The 16,085-nt window shown below is 40.3% G+C and overlaps 1 protein-coding gene across 13 annotated transcripts in view; it reads right to left on the minus strand.

The window, feature by feature from the left end:
* Window positions 1-350: 350 nt before the first annotated feature.
* The window catches only part of adarb1b (adenosine deaminase RNA specific B1b), a 188,303-nt gene continuing 172,568 nt past the window's right edge, over window positions 351-16,085 (minus strand). For 7 of the 13 annotated variants that reach the window (XM_058392417.1, XM_058392416.1, XM_058392413.1 and 4 more), the window contains 4 exons: window positions 15,738-15,906; window positions 11,361-11,542; window positions 7,268-7,446; window positions 351-5,451 (listed from right to left, as the gene is read on the minus strand). In XM_058392417.1, the coding sequence (XP_058248400.1) occupies window positions 5,275-5,451; window positions 7,268-7,446; window positions 11,361-11,542; window positions 15,738-15,906 (707 nt within the window). In that variant the 3' untranslated portion in view covers window positions 351-5,274. The remainder of the gene's footprint in view (window positions 5,452-7,267; window positions 7,447-11,360; window positions 11,543-15,737; window positions 15,907-16,085) is intronic. The other 6 variants (XM_058392415.1, XM_058392409.1, XM_058392410.1 and 3 more) reach the window with 1 other exon arrangement.

Consider the following 16,085-nt stretch of genomic DNA (forward strand, 5'->3'; position numbering starts at 1 on the left):
CAGATCCTTCAGGTCCTGCAAGTTGTGAGTTTATACACTTTATGTGACTAGGACGACTTACTTTTCAGTCCTTAGCTCTGTGTTTTATATAGCACCATGGTTGAAATGACAATAAAAGCTACTTAAACCTGACCCGAGTTGCCACAAGGGGGACAGCGGGTGGTTTTAATGTTATGGCTGAAATGTGCTTTACTTTTGCATGTATCTCAACTTAGGGTAATGTATAGCAGTTTAAGTATGGATAACCTCAAAATATTTTATTCCATCTTCAGTAAAAAAAAAAAAAAAAAAAAAGCATCTTTACATTAACAAACTACTTGAGGCAAAAAAAAAAAAAAAATGAACTGGGTTTAAAGTGTAACAAAACAAGAATTGCTGTTAATAAACAGAACACACAAACATGATGCAAAACAGACTAATGATACATAACAGTTTTTTGTGGAAATAACTACAGGCTCTTAGATGATAAAGTGACTCACTGATGGTGAACAAAGTGGAGAATGAACCCTGTCAAGCCTACACACAGTGCTAGCATTGATGTAAAAGAAATATTTGGTGCACTTCAAGTGCCTAATTAGAGTGATAAATATTTCCAAGTAACCTTCATTGCTTCTCCAAACTGGGCAGAGTCATGGCAAATGTCCAGAGGCTTGGAAGACAAGTTAGTGTGTTTCAGATTGGATAAATGTGTTGCGTGGGTGAGGGTCAAAGGTTAGGCTTATAGAAGTTGGATCGGATCCAACTCTATAACTTTTGGTTCTGCAGCTAGGAATATCTCCATCTGTTGTTTCCTAACATTTCCAAATCCAGTAAACATTTAATAAGTAACAGTTCTTCATCATTAACTTCTTTTCTTTAATATTTATGCACAAAGTTGTTCAGTAGGGGTTGAAGTCAGGGCTTAGTGCAAGAGTTATTTTTCACTTCAAACTTGGCAAATCATGTCTTCCTGGAGCTCAGGGGCAATGCCATGCTGGAAGAGGTGTCTTGGTCCTTTATTTCCAGTGAAAGGAAACTGAATGCAAAGCAAATCTATACAACTGTATGCTTCATACTTTGTGGCAGCATATAGGTGTGATTGCTCAGGTATCTACGTATACCTTAGTTACTATTTTAAACGTTTGAGTAGCAACAATTTGGTTATTTTACTCACCCGCTATCTCTCCTTATCACGTAACCTGCAGCTGCAGGAGGATGGAGCAAGCACATGCTTCCTCAGAGTCATGTAAAGACCAAGCTTTGCATCTTTTCAAACTGCTGCTCATGCTGTCACACTTGGAAGAAGACACAATCTGTCCTCTTCCACATACGTGAGATCACAGATGACTCTGATTCGCTAGCATCGCTTTGATTGACAGGGTAGAGACATCCTTCCCATCCAGAGAGCACAGCCATTTCCACTCTCGAAGGGTTGTGCCACTAGGTGTGAAAATGTACAGCGGGATGTGGTTCAACACTTGGGAAATTAACAATTAGATAAAAGCTCACGAGCTCTTGGTTGCTATTGTAGAAAGGACATTATTTACTGTCCAGTGTCACCCAAATGAGGATGGATTCCTTTCTGAGCCTGGTTCCTTCTTCCATATCATCTCAGGGAGTTTTTCTTTGCCACCTTCGCCTCAGGCTTGCTTATTAGGGATAAAATAGTAACTTAACTTTAAATTTTTTCCCTTTGTTTTTTATACTTCTGTAAAGCTGCTATGTCCATTGTTAAAGCGCTATACAAATAAATTCACCTGAAAAATTAAAATTGAATTTTTTTTTTACAGAATTAAACCTGAAATCTCAAGGATTCTCAGTCGTTGAACGAACCCTTTCAGCACTTTCACTAGAAACTGGAAGAAAAAAAAACTCCACTCATATACAAAGGTAAACTAATATCTCGTTTATTTTTTTTTCTCCTTTATATATATAGATCTATGGTTTTTTTTTTTTCTACATACAAGTCCTTTTATAGTCATCATGCTGGGTGCAGCTTCAGTGGAGGAGCTCATGCAGGTGGCCCGTGTATGGATTTTACAGAGGACACGCAGGAGGAGGCAGTGTACAGCACCACTGTACCCCACCGTACAGTCAACTAATCACAACACTCTCAGAACAGGGCTGACCGGAACCAGAGCACGGAGTCACGACTCGACTGAAATACGCTCCTGTTCCAGAACAATAAAAAGAAAATAAAAAGAAAAACTCCTGCCTTGGTTGGGATTGTGTTCATGACATCATCCACTGACATCTTGGGTAGTTGAGAGAGAGAGAACAGTAGTGTGTGAAGTACAGGTTTGACAATCAGTACGCTACAGACGGAAGGCATGAAAGCATGATGAGTGGGCTTACGATCGAAAAGACTCAATATCTAAATTAAAATATCATTCTCTATTTTCGTCTCTGGGCTACAAAACTTCGAAGTACATTATAAATTTCATTAAAAAACAAACAAAAACAACTGGTTGCCAGGTCTGTGTTTGAGTGTGCATAAGTGAGCAGTTTAATTCATTCTCATAGCTATCATTACTCACTCTTTGTAGAGGGAATATTCCAGACCACCCAGGACCCTGGAAGTTTGAACAAAATTAATTCATTCATTTAGTAAGTGATTTATATCCCGGTCATGGTCGAGCCTATCCTAGAAAGGTGTGAGGTGGTAATGCAGCTTGGGTGATACACCAGTCCACTGCAGGGTTCTATGCTCACAAACATTCCCATCTAGAGCCAAGTTCAAGTCTCTGGTCCACCTGAGAGATGGAAGTAAACCAGAGACCCTAGAGGAAACAAGATGTGGTAGAATGTGTGAAAATCCAGACAGACAGTAACCTAAGCTCAGGATTTCACCGCCGTTATAAAGCAGTAACACGACCCAGAGCGTCATGTGATGCTCATAAAAAAATTAAAAAAAACTGTGGAAATCATGAGTATGGGTTTTAATAGCAGGAAAGTCTTTGAGCTTCGGGATCAGGTTGGTTATCACACAGACCTGGCAAGTTTTCCAAGGACACAATCTCAATGTCTTGTTCATTCTCTCTATCTGTGTATGAGGTACAGGGTCAGGACAGCTGAACTAATCGAACATAAACGACGTTAGGAATCGATACAACGACTTTAATGAGAAAGAAAAGAAAACAAACGGTATAGAAACTACCACTTCCATACAAGTTTCTGCGGATGTGTGATGAAGAAATAGTCGATCAGAACTACCAGAAATATATGCAGTATATATGAGCGTCCATGGCAACGACATTAGAGAGGTTCACAATATTTACAGTTGTAAACTAACAGGTACAGAAACACAGAGAAAGGAGCTGCTCTCAAATCACTGCAAAACACAAAGATCGTCAGTGAAACCAACTAAAAATATATTAGTAAATGGATATACAAAACCTTGATGACCGGTTATAAGATGCCCACTGAACGTTGCATTAATAACTGTTTTTAAAAAATAAAGTTTACACTTTTTTTTTCACCATAAAACAACCAAAAGTAAAAGACATCATCTTTGGTGAAGATTCAACAGCAATCTCCAAGTCCTGTTGCCATGACATCTCGACAAGAGTGCCGGTTGGGCTCAGCAGCAGGTACACACACACACACACACACACACACACACACACACACACACACACACACACTTAAATGTAACACCGTCTCTCTGTACAGTTGTGAGAGAGAATCAGCTAAGTCCAGTGGTGATTGGGCTGCAGAGGTCATGTGACTCCGCTGCATTCCAGAGTGAAAAACAGCAATTTAACGTGAAACATATTCACCGCTTCGTTTATTTCAACATAAAGCCGTGGCCATCCTTTTTTTTTACGCTTTCACCAAACGGAGCTGCTGCCTTGAAAATAAGGTGAAAAGGTCGAAGTCTAGGCTTCGAGAACAGCGGGGCTTCCTTTTAAATTAAAAAAAAAGCGAAGATTATCAGAGAAATCATGCCCCTGGTTTATATGAGTTCAGGATCAGTCGAACATGCTGCTGTTTGTTGGTCATTAATCAAAGAGTGCACAAGCTTAAAAAACAGCAGGAAAAGAATCTTGCATAAAGAAGGCAGACCTCAGTAGCAGGGATACAGCAGAATTCAGCAATATGGACAATTTGTGCCAAAAAAAACAAAACAAAACAAAAAAAACACGGACATATTTAATGAACAAACAAACAAACAAAGCCCTAATTGAAAACCATGAGGGCTGTTTCTAATTAACCCCTGAAAACCGTCCACTCTTTCCATGCAGAGAGACAGCTTTAGACAATAAACGTGCACAACTGAGAAACGGTTTCATAATCTACCATCTGCTTTTACAATGATCGATGCAAATGAACAGACGGACATTGCGACAGCTACAAAACCTAGCTCCTTACACGCAAATGCTTCCCATGCAGTTTTAAAAAAAGACGAGACATCATTCTGTAAAAGTACCTAAACAACGCCTAGACTTCTAAAATGGTCAAAAGAAGGCAGCTTCATCATCAAGTCTTCTATATTTTGCCCGGAAAAAAAAAATAAATCGGGCAGTTGTTCAGTGATGTGTGTCACAGCACACGATACAAACATGCAATGGAGATGTCACTGAGACATGAAGATGAAGGAGAACCATGAACTTTGGTTGCATTTCGATTACAAGGTTAATTAAACGCTCGAATGTAGAACGTGTATAAAAAAAAAAAAAAAAAAGTTCGTGTCCGGGAGAAAACAGGTCTGTTTGACTAAATTCTAAATACTTGTTCATCATATAGGGAAAAAGAAACAACAAAGAAATTTCCAATATTAAAAAACAAACAAAAAAAAAAAGGTAAAAGTATGTAGTCTTGATCTCGAAGTTAGATTTAGAAACAGAATAAAAAGACAGGGATGATGGTTAAAAACAGAGGGATGCTTTTCAGTGTCTGAATTACGAGAGACATGATTAGCGTAAACCTACGTGTTCGTTTTTTCCGAGGCCACCAGACATGAGCACGATGGGTTGCAGGCAATCCTAACCCATTTAACAGGAATAAAGTGACAAACGTTGCTCTTTTCTTTTTTTTTTCCAGTTGTAAAATATAACACTGTATCCTATCCGGCGCTCTGGGTCGGTTTTACGACCCCGGACACAGCCGTTTGTAACAAACAACCGACGAAAGATGTGTGAGAGCAGAGTGAGTGAGTCTAAAGGGCTGTGGATTGGCTGGAAATCAACACAGTCAAACACACACACACACACACACACACACACCGAGTGACATATCAACAGCTGGTTGTAGTCATGTCATTCACATCTCTGCTCTGTCCCTCTTGCATCCCCTTCAGGAGCTCAGAGAGAACTGGTCCTGTTCTATAGGCTTTTTCACCCAGGCCCCCAATCCTGCTTTCTGGAAAGCCTTGATGAGCGTCTGCTTGGCGGCGTGATACTCCACTGCCGCCTGCTTGGCTTCGTGGTACGAGCTCGGCTTGGTCACTTTGATCCGCAAGGTGGATGACAGCTGAGGAGAGAACGAAGGACAGCACAGTGTTACACGCTGAGAGTCACACTGAGGCTTTAACCAGGTGGGCGGAGCTAGGCTGATCTAGTGGAACCTGCTAGTTACAGTGGTCTCAGAAAACCGCACACCTTTCCATCTGAATATAGTGCGTGAGTATAAACTGTAATGATGCCTAGAAAGCAGAGTGCTACAGAGAAGATGTATTTCTGTAGACCAACCCACGACAAAAAGCTAATTTCCACTAATTGTTGCAAAAAACATGCTCTGGGAGCAACAAAAGATTATGACTGTTCATCAAGATATTCTTCAATTTGTAGAAAACAATTTGTATGATTTTTAAAGCCTAAACACAGTCTCCAGAAAGTTTACACAAGTATACCGTTTCCCACACTCTCTCCCAGCATGCTTCCTGTTCCTGCTGCACTTTATTTACGTTCTGTCATACAGGTTTCTTGCACCTTAAGGTCGAGGAGAAACGCTTTTTCATCTCACCGTGTTCTGCACACTGTATATTGACGTGATGACAATAAAGATCTTTACAGCTGAGACACAAATCTTTATGAAGAGACACGGGCCACGTGTAGCTCAGGGCACTGGCTCATATCATGGTGCAGTAAAAGTTAACTGTAAATGGAAACATGCAGGAGAACATTCTTATGGGTATCCTGAACCGTGACCGTGAATATGGGCTAATGTTAATGATTGTTTACTAGATCATAAACATCCTAGTTTTTCACAGCATCGTTTTCCTCTCTGTAAGAAGGGAACGTATGACAATAATATCCATTCACAGTTTTTCTCTCAAAATGTGGGTTTAGGGCTAAATAAGTCTTTGCTTTGAGATGCAGTTTGTAATGTTAAACATAGTTGTAGACCTGTCATACTCACTGTTACAGTTTTATTTTATTTTTATTTTACGACTGTAAAAAAAAAAAAAAAAAAATATATATATATATATATATATATATACACACACACACACTGACCAGGCATAACATTATGACCACCTATCTAATATTGTGTTGGTCTTCCTTTTGCTGCCAAAACAGCCCTGACCCATCATGCACCATGTATTCTGACATCTTTCTATCAGAACCAGCATTAACTTCTTCAGCAGTTTGAGCAACAGTAACTTCGGATCACTTGGGCCAGCCTTCGCTCCCCACATACATCATTGAGCCTTGGCCTCCCATAACCCTGTCACCGGTTCTCCACTGTTCCTTCCTTGGACCACTTTTGATAGATACTGACCACTGCAGACCGGGAACACCCCACAAGAGCTGCAGTTTTGGAGATGCTCTGATCCAGTCGTCTAGCCATCACAATCTGGCCCTTGTCAAACTCGCTCAAATCCTTACACTTGCCCATTTTTCCTGCTTCTAACACATCAACTTTGAGGACAAAATGCTCACTTGCTGCCTAATATATCCCACCCACTAACAGGTGCCATGATGAGGAGATAATCAGTGTTATTCACTTCACCAATCAGTGATCATAATGTTATGGCTGATTGGTGTATATATAAATATATATATAAAATACAGCATATGAATAAATTATAGTGACTGGTGATCAGTCATATAATATATTTATATCATATAATATTATAGTCATATTATTTTATAATTATATCATATTTAAGCTTTAATATGATTATTAATAAAGTGCATGTGTACAATATGGGTCTTTTCCTGGACTGATAATTACATCCTCCCCCTGCCGGAACAGAGAAGAAGAAGCCTAATAACTACAAACCTCTCCTTTAAATAAGAGATAGATGTACATTTAATCTGTGAATGCATTCAGAAGAGCGTACCTTTGAGTGCAGTCGAACCCAGCGGCTGTAGAGAGCATGCTTGCAGAGGCGAGAAGGCCGGCCCATGTCGTCCTTACCCGTTGTGGCGTTAATGACCTCTAACCCCTGGTCACCCACCGCCCAGTTCACGCTGAAGTTAGGAGCTTTTCCTGGCTGCCGTGCTTCTGCGTTACTGATTCCTGCACAACACACCCCCACAGACACTCGATGAGACAGTGTGTGCTAATCAAAAACTCATTATTTTATGATCAGAAGGACCAGTTAAAAGGTCGTGAGCGCAAATATCACTGAGAAAATTGGTAATGCTTTACTTTAAAGTTACTAAATGTAGCATTAATTATAGTGTATTAATTATTAATGTAAAGAATAATGTGGATTGATGAGAAAAGGTTGACTATAACACACACTGACAGCAGTTATGACTGAAAGGTTTCAATTAAAAAACATGTTCCAAAATTTTTACCACTTTTATAGTAACTTGCACAGACACGCGCACAGGGACACGCACATGCAGAGGGACACACACACACACACACACACACACACACACACACACTGAGGGATGGAGACATGCAGACACACACAGATGGACACAAACATGCAAAGGAGACACACACACACACACACACACGGGGGGGGCACCAACTCACAGGGACTTGGTCACTCACAGGGACACTCACAGAGAAAGGGACACGCACAGGGAAAGGGACACCTACAGAGAAACGCAGAGGGACACGCACAGGGACACACACAAGGACATGCACAGTGACACGTACAGAGAAATGCCTAGGGACATGCACAGGTACTGGGAAACGCACAGGGACAGGGACACACACAAGGAAAGGGACACGTACAGAGAAACGCATAGGGACACGCACAGGGACAAGGACATGCACAGGGACACACACAAGAACACGCACAGGGAAAGGACCACTCACAGGGAAAGGACCACTCACAGGGAAAGGGACACACAAAGGGAAAAGGACACACACAGGAACAGGGAAACACACAGGGACAGGCACATGCACAGGGACACACACAAGGACATGCACAGGGACAGGGACACGCACAGGGCCATCTCCAAGATCTCAATAATGTATTTTCATTATAGATCATCAACTCAACCATTTCTAGTTATTCGGTGTAGAAATATACAGAATCACTCACGACTAGCACAACTGTCTGAAACTACTACAGCTGGACTCAAGGTCCTAATTAACCCCTGAAACATCCAGAGTTCTGACTTACATTCCTCACCCTCATACAGCGCTCTGAGTTGAACTGAAACTGCACTGAGTTGATGATCTATAATTCATACCGATTGTATACATCTTTGTATACAAATCACACCTGTCTATCTGATACAGTATAACTATCATAACTCCACATTTTGAGCCACTGTAGGTAAACTACTGTACATGTCCATGCTAGTTTTATTAAATAATCCTAATGATTTCATACTTTTCTCATTATCTGGCTTTGTGCTCTCTATTTTAGAAGAAATCTCAATCGGGTATCTGACGCACTCGATCATAGGACGTAAAGTTTACATTCTACGCTCCTTATATACTTTTCACATGGCAAGCTTTAGTTCAAAGCCATCTTCTATCTCCTTGAGAATCAGTAAGAAGCCGACAGCCTGGGCTTGGGTTTCTGCTGTCACACTTATGACACGGAACAGTTTTAACGGCTCTTCATCGAGACACGCAGAACTCACTAGACTTGGTCGTCTTGGGAATCTGATGTAACACACTGTAACAGCGTGTGCAATAGTACATGTTTAATAATACGATTAAGGTGATGTGATCTAAGGATCTCAAGCAAATATCACCTAGAAGGAGTTTGACATTCTCAAATACCACTCTGTCTTTAAACAGAGGAGACATGGTGTTTGCACATAGCCTAGAAGTGATTAAATTTCCTGCTGTAACTGTTAATAGAAGGAGAGAGAGAGAGAGAGAGAGAGAGAGATGGAGGAAAAAGGAAAAGGGATTAATCTAAAGTTTTCCACTTGCACTAAAGCAGCTTTGGAGGTTGATCTGGGAACTCGAGAGTTTCATTAAAGGAGAATAATCCACGCTGAAAGACTTGCATATTAAGCTTTATAATTAACATGTGGTCTTCAATGGCGTATTTTTTTAATGAAATTCACGAGTTAGTTTAAACCTCTTTAAACCATGCTATGTTTATGATGCAGCAGCGCTTTACTCTTTTCTCTATCTCTCTCTCTCTCCTTTGTCTGGCTCTCGCTCTCTCTCTGACCTCTTTATCTGTACACTCTGCTGAAACAAATCAGCTCCCAGAGCTTCAACTTACAGGACAATAACGCCATTAAGGCCTTTGTGCTCATGGCCTTGTAGACTGGTAAGCAGCTGAGCTGAGTCTCTCAGAGCTATTGCATTGCATTGCATTCTGGGACTTGGAGTCGAGTGGGTGTCGAGTCAGTCTCCATTACTTCCATGTTGGATTTCTCAGTGATATGATATTAACCCTCCTATTATCCTTGGGGTCATTTGCACCCTATTCCATGTTCTTTAAATTTATATATTTTGCTTCCTAATTTAATGGGAACAACCAGTTACATATAAAATGATTATGATAATATGTTTTCAGTGTCCTGTACACATTTTATGGCATCAGTGTTCCTTAGGGTCAATTTGACTTAGCTGTATAAAACACACAGAAAAAATACATTCATCCGGCTTTGTTTGTTTTGGATAATATTGAGGTCACTATAACAATCAATTTTATAATCTTCAGGACGATCCCTCTGCTTTAGGGCTCTAACCTAACATAAACATATCTGTGGTATTGTGAGAACTACTGAGAGTTCACAAGACATGGTGGAGGAGAAGACTCCATTTCTCACAGACCCCGAGGAAAAGACCCTGAGGTGTTATTTACACTGATAACAGAAACGGCACTACTTTCCATATGGTATGAATAACAAAAATCTGTACTTAGAAATGAAATAAAACCAGCAATAAATAAATAAATAAATTAAAAAAAAAAAAAAAATCAATTTAAGGTCAATCAGTGAGATTTTATAATAATAAAAATACAGCACAAAAAAAACAAACCTAAAAATAAAATAATATAAAAAAAATAAACAAACAAATAAATTTTATTAATTTTATTTAAGTTGCATTAATGCTGATATTTATACTTGAATGAAAATGAAAATAATATTATAAATACTAATTAAACTTTTTTTAATTAAAGTAACAGATGAATTAAAATCATGTTAAATGTTTAAGAAACACCGGAATTGCTAACCACCTTTCTTTCTTTCTGTCTGTCTGTCTTTCTTTCCTCTATTGTATAAGTGCAACATGCAAGATGATGCAAAAAAAGTCAGAATGTATAGACCTGATCTAGAAAGCTAGGGATCAGCACTACGATGGTTAAACAATGATTTCAGTAGTTATGATGATAAATGACCTCATGATAACATTGTTTTCACACCGTCTTTGCTCATACAGCAACGCACACGTCTTCTAGATAGAGAGATTGAAATCTGAACTAACTCTCAGGTGTGTAACACTGTCAGTTTTACAGCTCGTAAAACACCCGATAGGATTTTCAGCTCATTGTGTGTTCATTTATTTTACTGACTGACTGCTTGATTTTGTCTGCTGTATCTTTTGAAAAGCAACATGAAATGGAAATTAGAAACCATTCTCCTTCCATAATGAGCCACATTTCTGAGTGACTATGCGTAGTGCTTTGGATGAAAGGTGTCATTTGGGGAAGATAATGTGAAAAACAGTGAAACGGTGTGTGTTATCAGTTTATGGTTATTTTTCTCCACTGGCATGTGCATGAGGTTCTAACATTTAGTTAGAAATTGTTTAATTGTGATATGGAAGGCAACAGGAATTAGGAAAACATCATTGCCTAGATAATGATGAGCAAAAGGCAGCATGATGACGGATGTGAGCTAAATAGTGCGTTTTTTTTTTTTAGTGACTTATTTCTACAAACTAAAATTTCAAAAAAATTTCAGCATCCTGTTCTCCGTCCATGTATTTATCGTAAGTGTGGTGTGCAGCGTGTGTGAGAAAGCAGAGGTGAGGTGGAAGGGTGTGTATACCGCTGAGCAGGGGCCGGTTGAGGGTGAACTGCTGGGGCAGGTGCTCGATGTCAGCGATGCGCTGGTACATGGCCCGAGAGAGATGATCAGCATGGTACAGGCTGCCCAGGATGATGCTTGAGAAGTAGATGGGCTCAGTGAAGTAGCTCATCAGAGAGCCCTGGATCCCCACCACGTTCCACCTATACCACACACACACAGACAGAACAAATATTTCATGACTGTAGTCTATTAAAAGACATTTCGTTTGGCCCGGAGCACTGGATCTGACACCCTGATGTTTCCTCTTCCTTCTCTTAAGAGCTGTATGAAAATTCCTACGCAATCGAAACAAACAAGTCAGGAACACGACATAATTATTCGAAACATGAGATAGAATATCTTGAAAAACGGCTGCAAGGGGATGTTCATTTTTTTTCTTTGAAACATGTAAAATTAAAACAAGACCTGAAGAAGAAAGTAGAAAAATAATACATATTTGTCTACTTCCTCTTTCATATGTACAGTATATAAAGAATATATATATGAGAATGTATGAGAAATCTCTCCAGCAGCAGCAGTAGAGGCCTGGGGCTTGAAGTTTTTTGCTCACACGGGGTATGAGATGAACGGGTTCATTAGTGCTGTACTTCCGTTCCCCCGTCACTGTGAGCTTTCACGTACCAAGACTACCCCAGCGGGGTCCATCCTTCTGCAGCACACAATCAAAGGGGCTAATCAAGACGGGCTTGACTCCCCCAAACAACACCTGCTGCCCCGCCATGTCGGCGACACGCTCTCAAGTGATTGGAGCTCTTCTTTTCAGTATGGCCAATCAGCCGCTTCGAACGCCTGCCTGACTCGCAGCCTTTACCTTCAGCTATTGTTAAAGCGGCGACTTTGTTAAGCTAAAACCGGAAGGCTTGGCTAACACCTCTGTTTCTGCTGTTTCCTGGCTATAAGGCGGACCATTTAATCAAAAGGAAAGCAAAAAATAATTACAGCTGCACTCGAGGGACTCCATGCTAGGGACCTTTTGTTTTTTTTTTAAAAAAATAAAAAAAATAAACAGCAAGCACAGATATTAATAATTCAGTGAGAACGGTCAGGGGAAGACTTCCATAGAGGAAACTTGAAAAGAATGAGGAGTCATGGTTGCGCAGCCTTCATATCATCACCTGTTAGTTAGACCTGACCTTTCCTCTCTCCTGGAGCAAACAAGCCTGTGTTTATCCCCCAGGAGGCACCTGCACGATCACTTGGGATTTATTTTTTCTTATAGCAACAGCAAAGAATTAAAATACTCTGTCATTTATGGTCATACTGAAAAGAGGAAAGCATCATTCAGCTGTAAAAGGGTCTACTTTTATTTGTGTCTGCTCACAGTTAAAAAGAACATGTGCTTTATTTTTAAATAAAGGATGCAGAAAACAGGATGCACTCTCCGCTGTGAACCTGGAGAAAAATGAGTCACAAAAATGGACTGAAACTCAGGGTATGATTGTAGAACAAGCATGCATTTCTTAATTGTTATGGAAATGTTAATGTTAGAGGTCCTGCAGCTAAAATTGTTGCAGCAATATTGATAATAAATGATAAAATGTTTTCTATATATTCAAATATGTAGGGAATAAAATGTTCAGAGGAGGGAGAGTGAGTATATTGGTAGGAGAATGTTGGACATGGAGTTGCCAGGAAGGAGGCAATATCTCCATATCAAAATAAACCTGGCACAATTACTGTCAGAGCTGCTGTAGAACATTATTCACCACCAATTAATTAACACCTTTTATTTCTAACTCTAGAGATCTATTTAAATCTATTTAACCCTAATCCTCTTACCCCTAACCCTCTAGCCTCATCCCTAACCCTGACCCTCCAACCTAATCCATAAACCTCTGACCCAATCCCTTATCCTCTAACCCTTTAATCCCTAGCCCTCTAACCCAATCCCTAACCCTCTATACCCTTACCCCTTCACCCTCTAACCCATCCCTAACCCTCTATAACCTTACCCTTTAACCCCTCACCCTCTAACCCCATCTCTAACCCTTTAACCCCTAACTAACCCTATGCCTATAACCATCTAATCCATATCTCTCTAACCCTCAAACCCCCAACCCTCTAATCCCATTCCTAACACTCTATCCCTAACCCTAATGCTCAAACCCTCTAACCCATCCCTAACCCTCTATAACCTTACCCTTTAACCCCTCACCCTCTAACCCCATCTCTAACCCTTTAACCCAATCCCTAACCCTCTAACCCCTAACTGTTTAACCCTATGCCTATAACCATCTAATCCATATCTCTCTAACCCTCAAACCCCCAACCCTCTAATCCCATTCCTAACACTCTATCCCTAACCCTAATGCTCAAACCCTCTAACCCATGTCCCCAACACTCTAGCCCTAACTATTTAAACCTTATCTCCTTAAACCCTCTAAGTTTAAACTATATAATATAAACCCTTATCCCTTAAACCTCTAATCCCAAACCCCTATCCCTAACAATTTAACCCTAACACTAACCCCTAACCGTCTTACCCCTATACCTAACAATTTAACTCCAACCCTCTAACCCTAACACTAACCCTCTAACACCTATCCCTAACACAATGCCTTGCAATTTAACCCTAACCCTCTAAACCAAACACTAACCCCTAGCCCTCAAACCCCTATCCTTAACACTCTTAGCCCAAACCCCTAATCCATAACCCTCTAAACCCCTATCCCTAACAATTTAACCCTAACCCTCTAACACTAACACTATCCCCTAACCCTATACCCCTAATGCTAACCCTATCCAAACTGAGAATGTGACACAGCTGTGCTATTCTGAATGTATGTATGTACGTTATAGTCATATAATAGATAATATATAACACATTACAGTTAGATACAAGCATAAATAAACATGCAGTCTACTGCGGAAAAGTCCCAGTTCTACAGAGACACTGATACATAAAACATACTCCGCTGTATTGCTTTTAACCAGATGATGTAGTGCGACAGAAGAACGCATGAATCATAAAGCGTGGGAGATCCGGATACACAACGGATTCTACTTATGTTGATAAATAACCCTATCCAACAGGGGATGATGGCACCTTGAGGAATGGTGCAATACAAGTGATGAAATGCCACGCCCTGACAGCTCGCCATCCTTCAAACACTAACGGCCATCTTCCCTCAGGCGTCGCTTGCATAACTGCTCCTCAGACTTCCATTGCAGGAGAAAGGCAATCATTATCACTGGCTGTTTTTTTTCTTTATGACACTGAGCTTAATAGTCTAAATAATAGCGAAGGGAAACAGATAACTAGGAACGAGGGGCTCGCTCATCTCCAGTGACAGGGACTGTGCTTCACATACATACATATACACACACCTGCCTCCGACACCTCCTTATCTCCACACACTCAGGCGTCGGCGGTGAGAATGACAGCAACTCTGCCACTGAGGAAAACGACACACTCGCTTCCACAACCCTGTCCTCGGAAATGTTAACATCTGACCCCGGTCTAAATTCAGAAAATCTGACAGTGTGCTCAAGAGATTGTTCTCCTGGAAAACATTTAAGCCTGAATATTACTAGAATATTAATATACTTACATACACAGACATATACCAGGGCCCTAAATGCACATAGGATTCAAATGAAAAACAGGACATTATATCTGTATTTGAAAAAGTAAAAATGTACCACGTGTCCATTGTTCTCAATAGCCCCCTCTACTGCTACTTTCACTCATTCACATACCAGCATTTTTTCGATGCACTTCCTGTTTACAGCCCATAAAAAGCCAATTAAATGTTCAGTCAGTGCGAGGTCTTTCCGACTACGACTTCGTGATTACTATTTCCATGTTCTGATTTTGCCCTTTGTGGATCTGACTACTGTCTCAGTTTCGATTCTGATTTTTAGATTGTGTCTTGGATTTTTTTTTTTAGATAAACCTTTTCGCACATGAAGTCTCGTCTGGTACACCGCTTCACTCCAAACTCTGTAAGCCCTGTGGATTTGTTCTGAAGGAAAAGATTCAAAGCTGAGCAGATCACATTCTGCTGAGAGCGGATTTTGTAAATGCCAAATTTTAACACCTAATATTAAAGTCTGTATGTCGAGTACGATGGAACAAATCCGAACTGCATTTGTAATTCATAAATAAAAAGCATTTTAATGTTAAAATTATACACGTCATTATTAATAATAAATGAATGCAAATATAGACATGCAAAATAGAAACAATAAATCCAAGGTCCGTTGCAAATCCATGACAACGTTACAAATTAAATTTTTTCTTAATATAATGGATAGTAAATAATATAATCATTACAAATCCCATTGGCATCATTCAAAACTCTTTGTGCAGCTTTGTGAGTTGTATTGTGTTACCTGGCGATCTTGTCGCTGCATGACATGGTAAGGAGTCTCTCTCCCTGCAGAACTCCGTCCCATGTCTGGATGGTGTTACTGGAGCGGACAGGGATAGTGCCTTCGCCCGACTCGATCTTAGTTCTCAGCTGACCCCGAGCTTTCCTGTTCGGGTGTCTGTCTCCCTGATCTGCCGTCAGAAATTTAGGGACAGCGGTCAGTACAGAAAGACGAATAACGGTCCATCATGTTAACGTGAAAAAAACATCTGTAAATTCATGTCTAGTAAGCGGTTCTGAAGCTCATCAGAGCCGTGGTGCATTACAGCTGCTGGAACATCCGATGATTCACGTATGACGCTCACAAGGC

Source organism: Hemibagrus wyckioides, linkage group LG06, assembly GCF_019097595.1.
Source record: "Hemibagrus wyckioides isolate EC202008001 linkage group LG06, SWU_Hwy_1.0, whole genome shotgun sequence".
NCBI lineage: Eukaryota > Metazoa > Chordata > Actinopteri > Siluriformes > Bagridae > Hemibagrus > Hemibagrus wyckioides.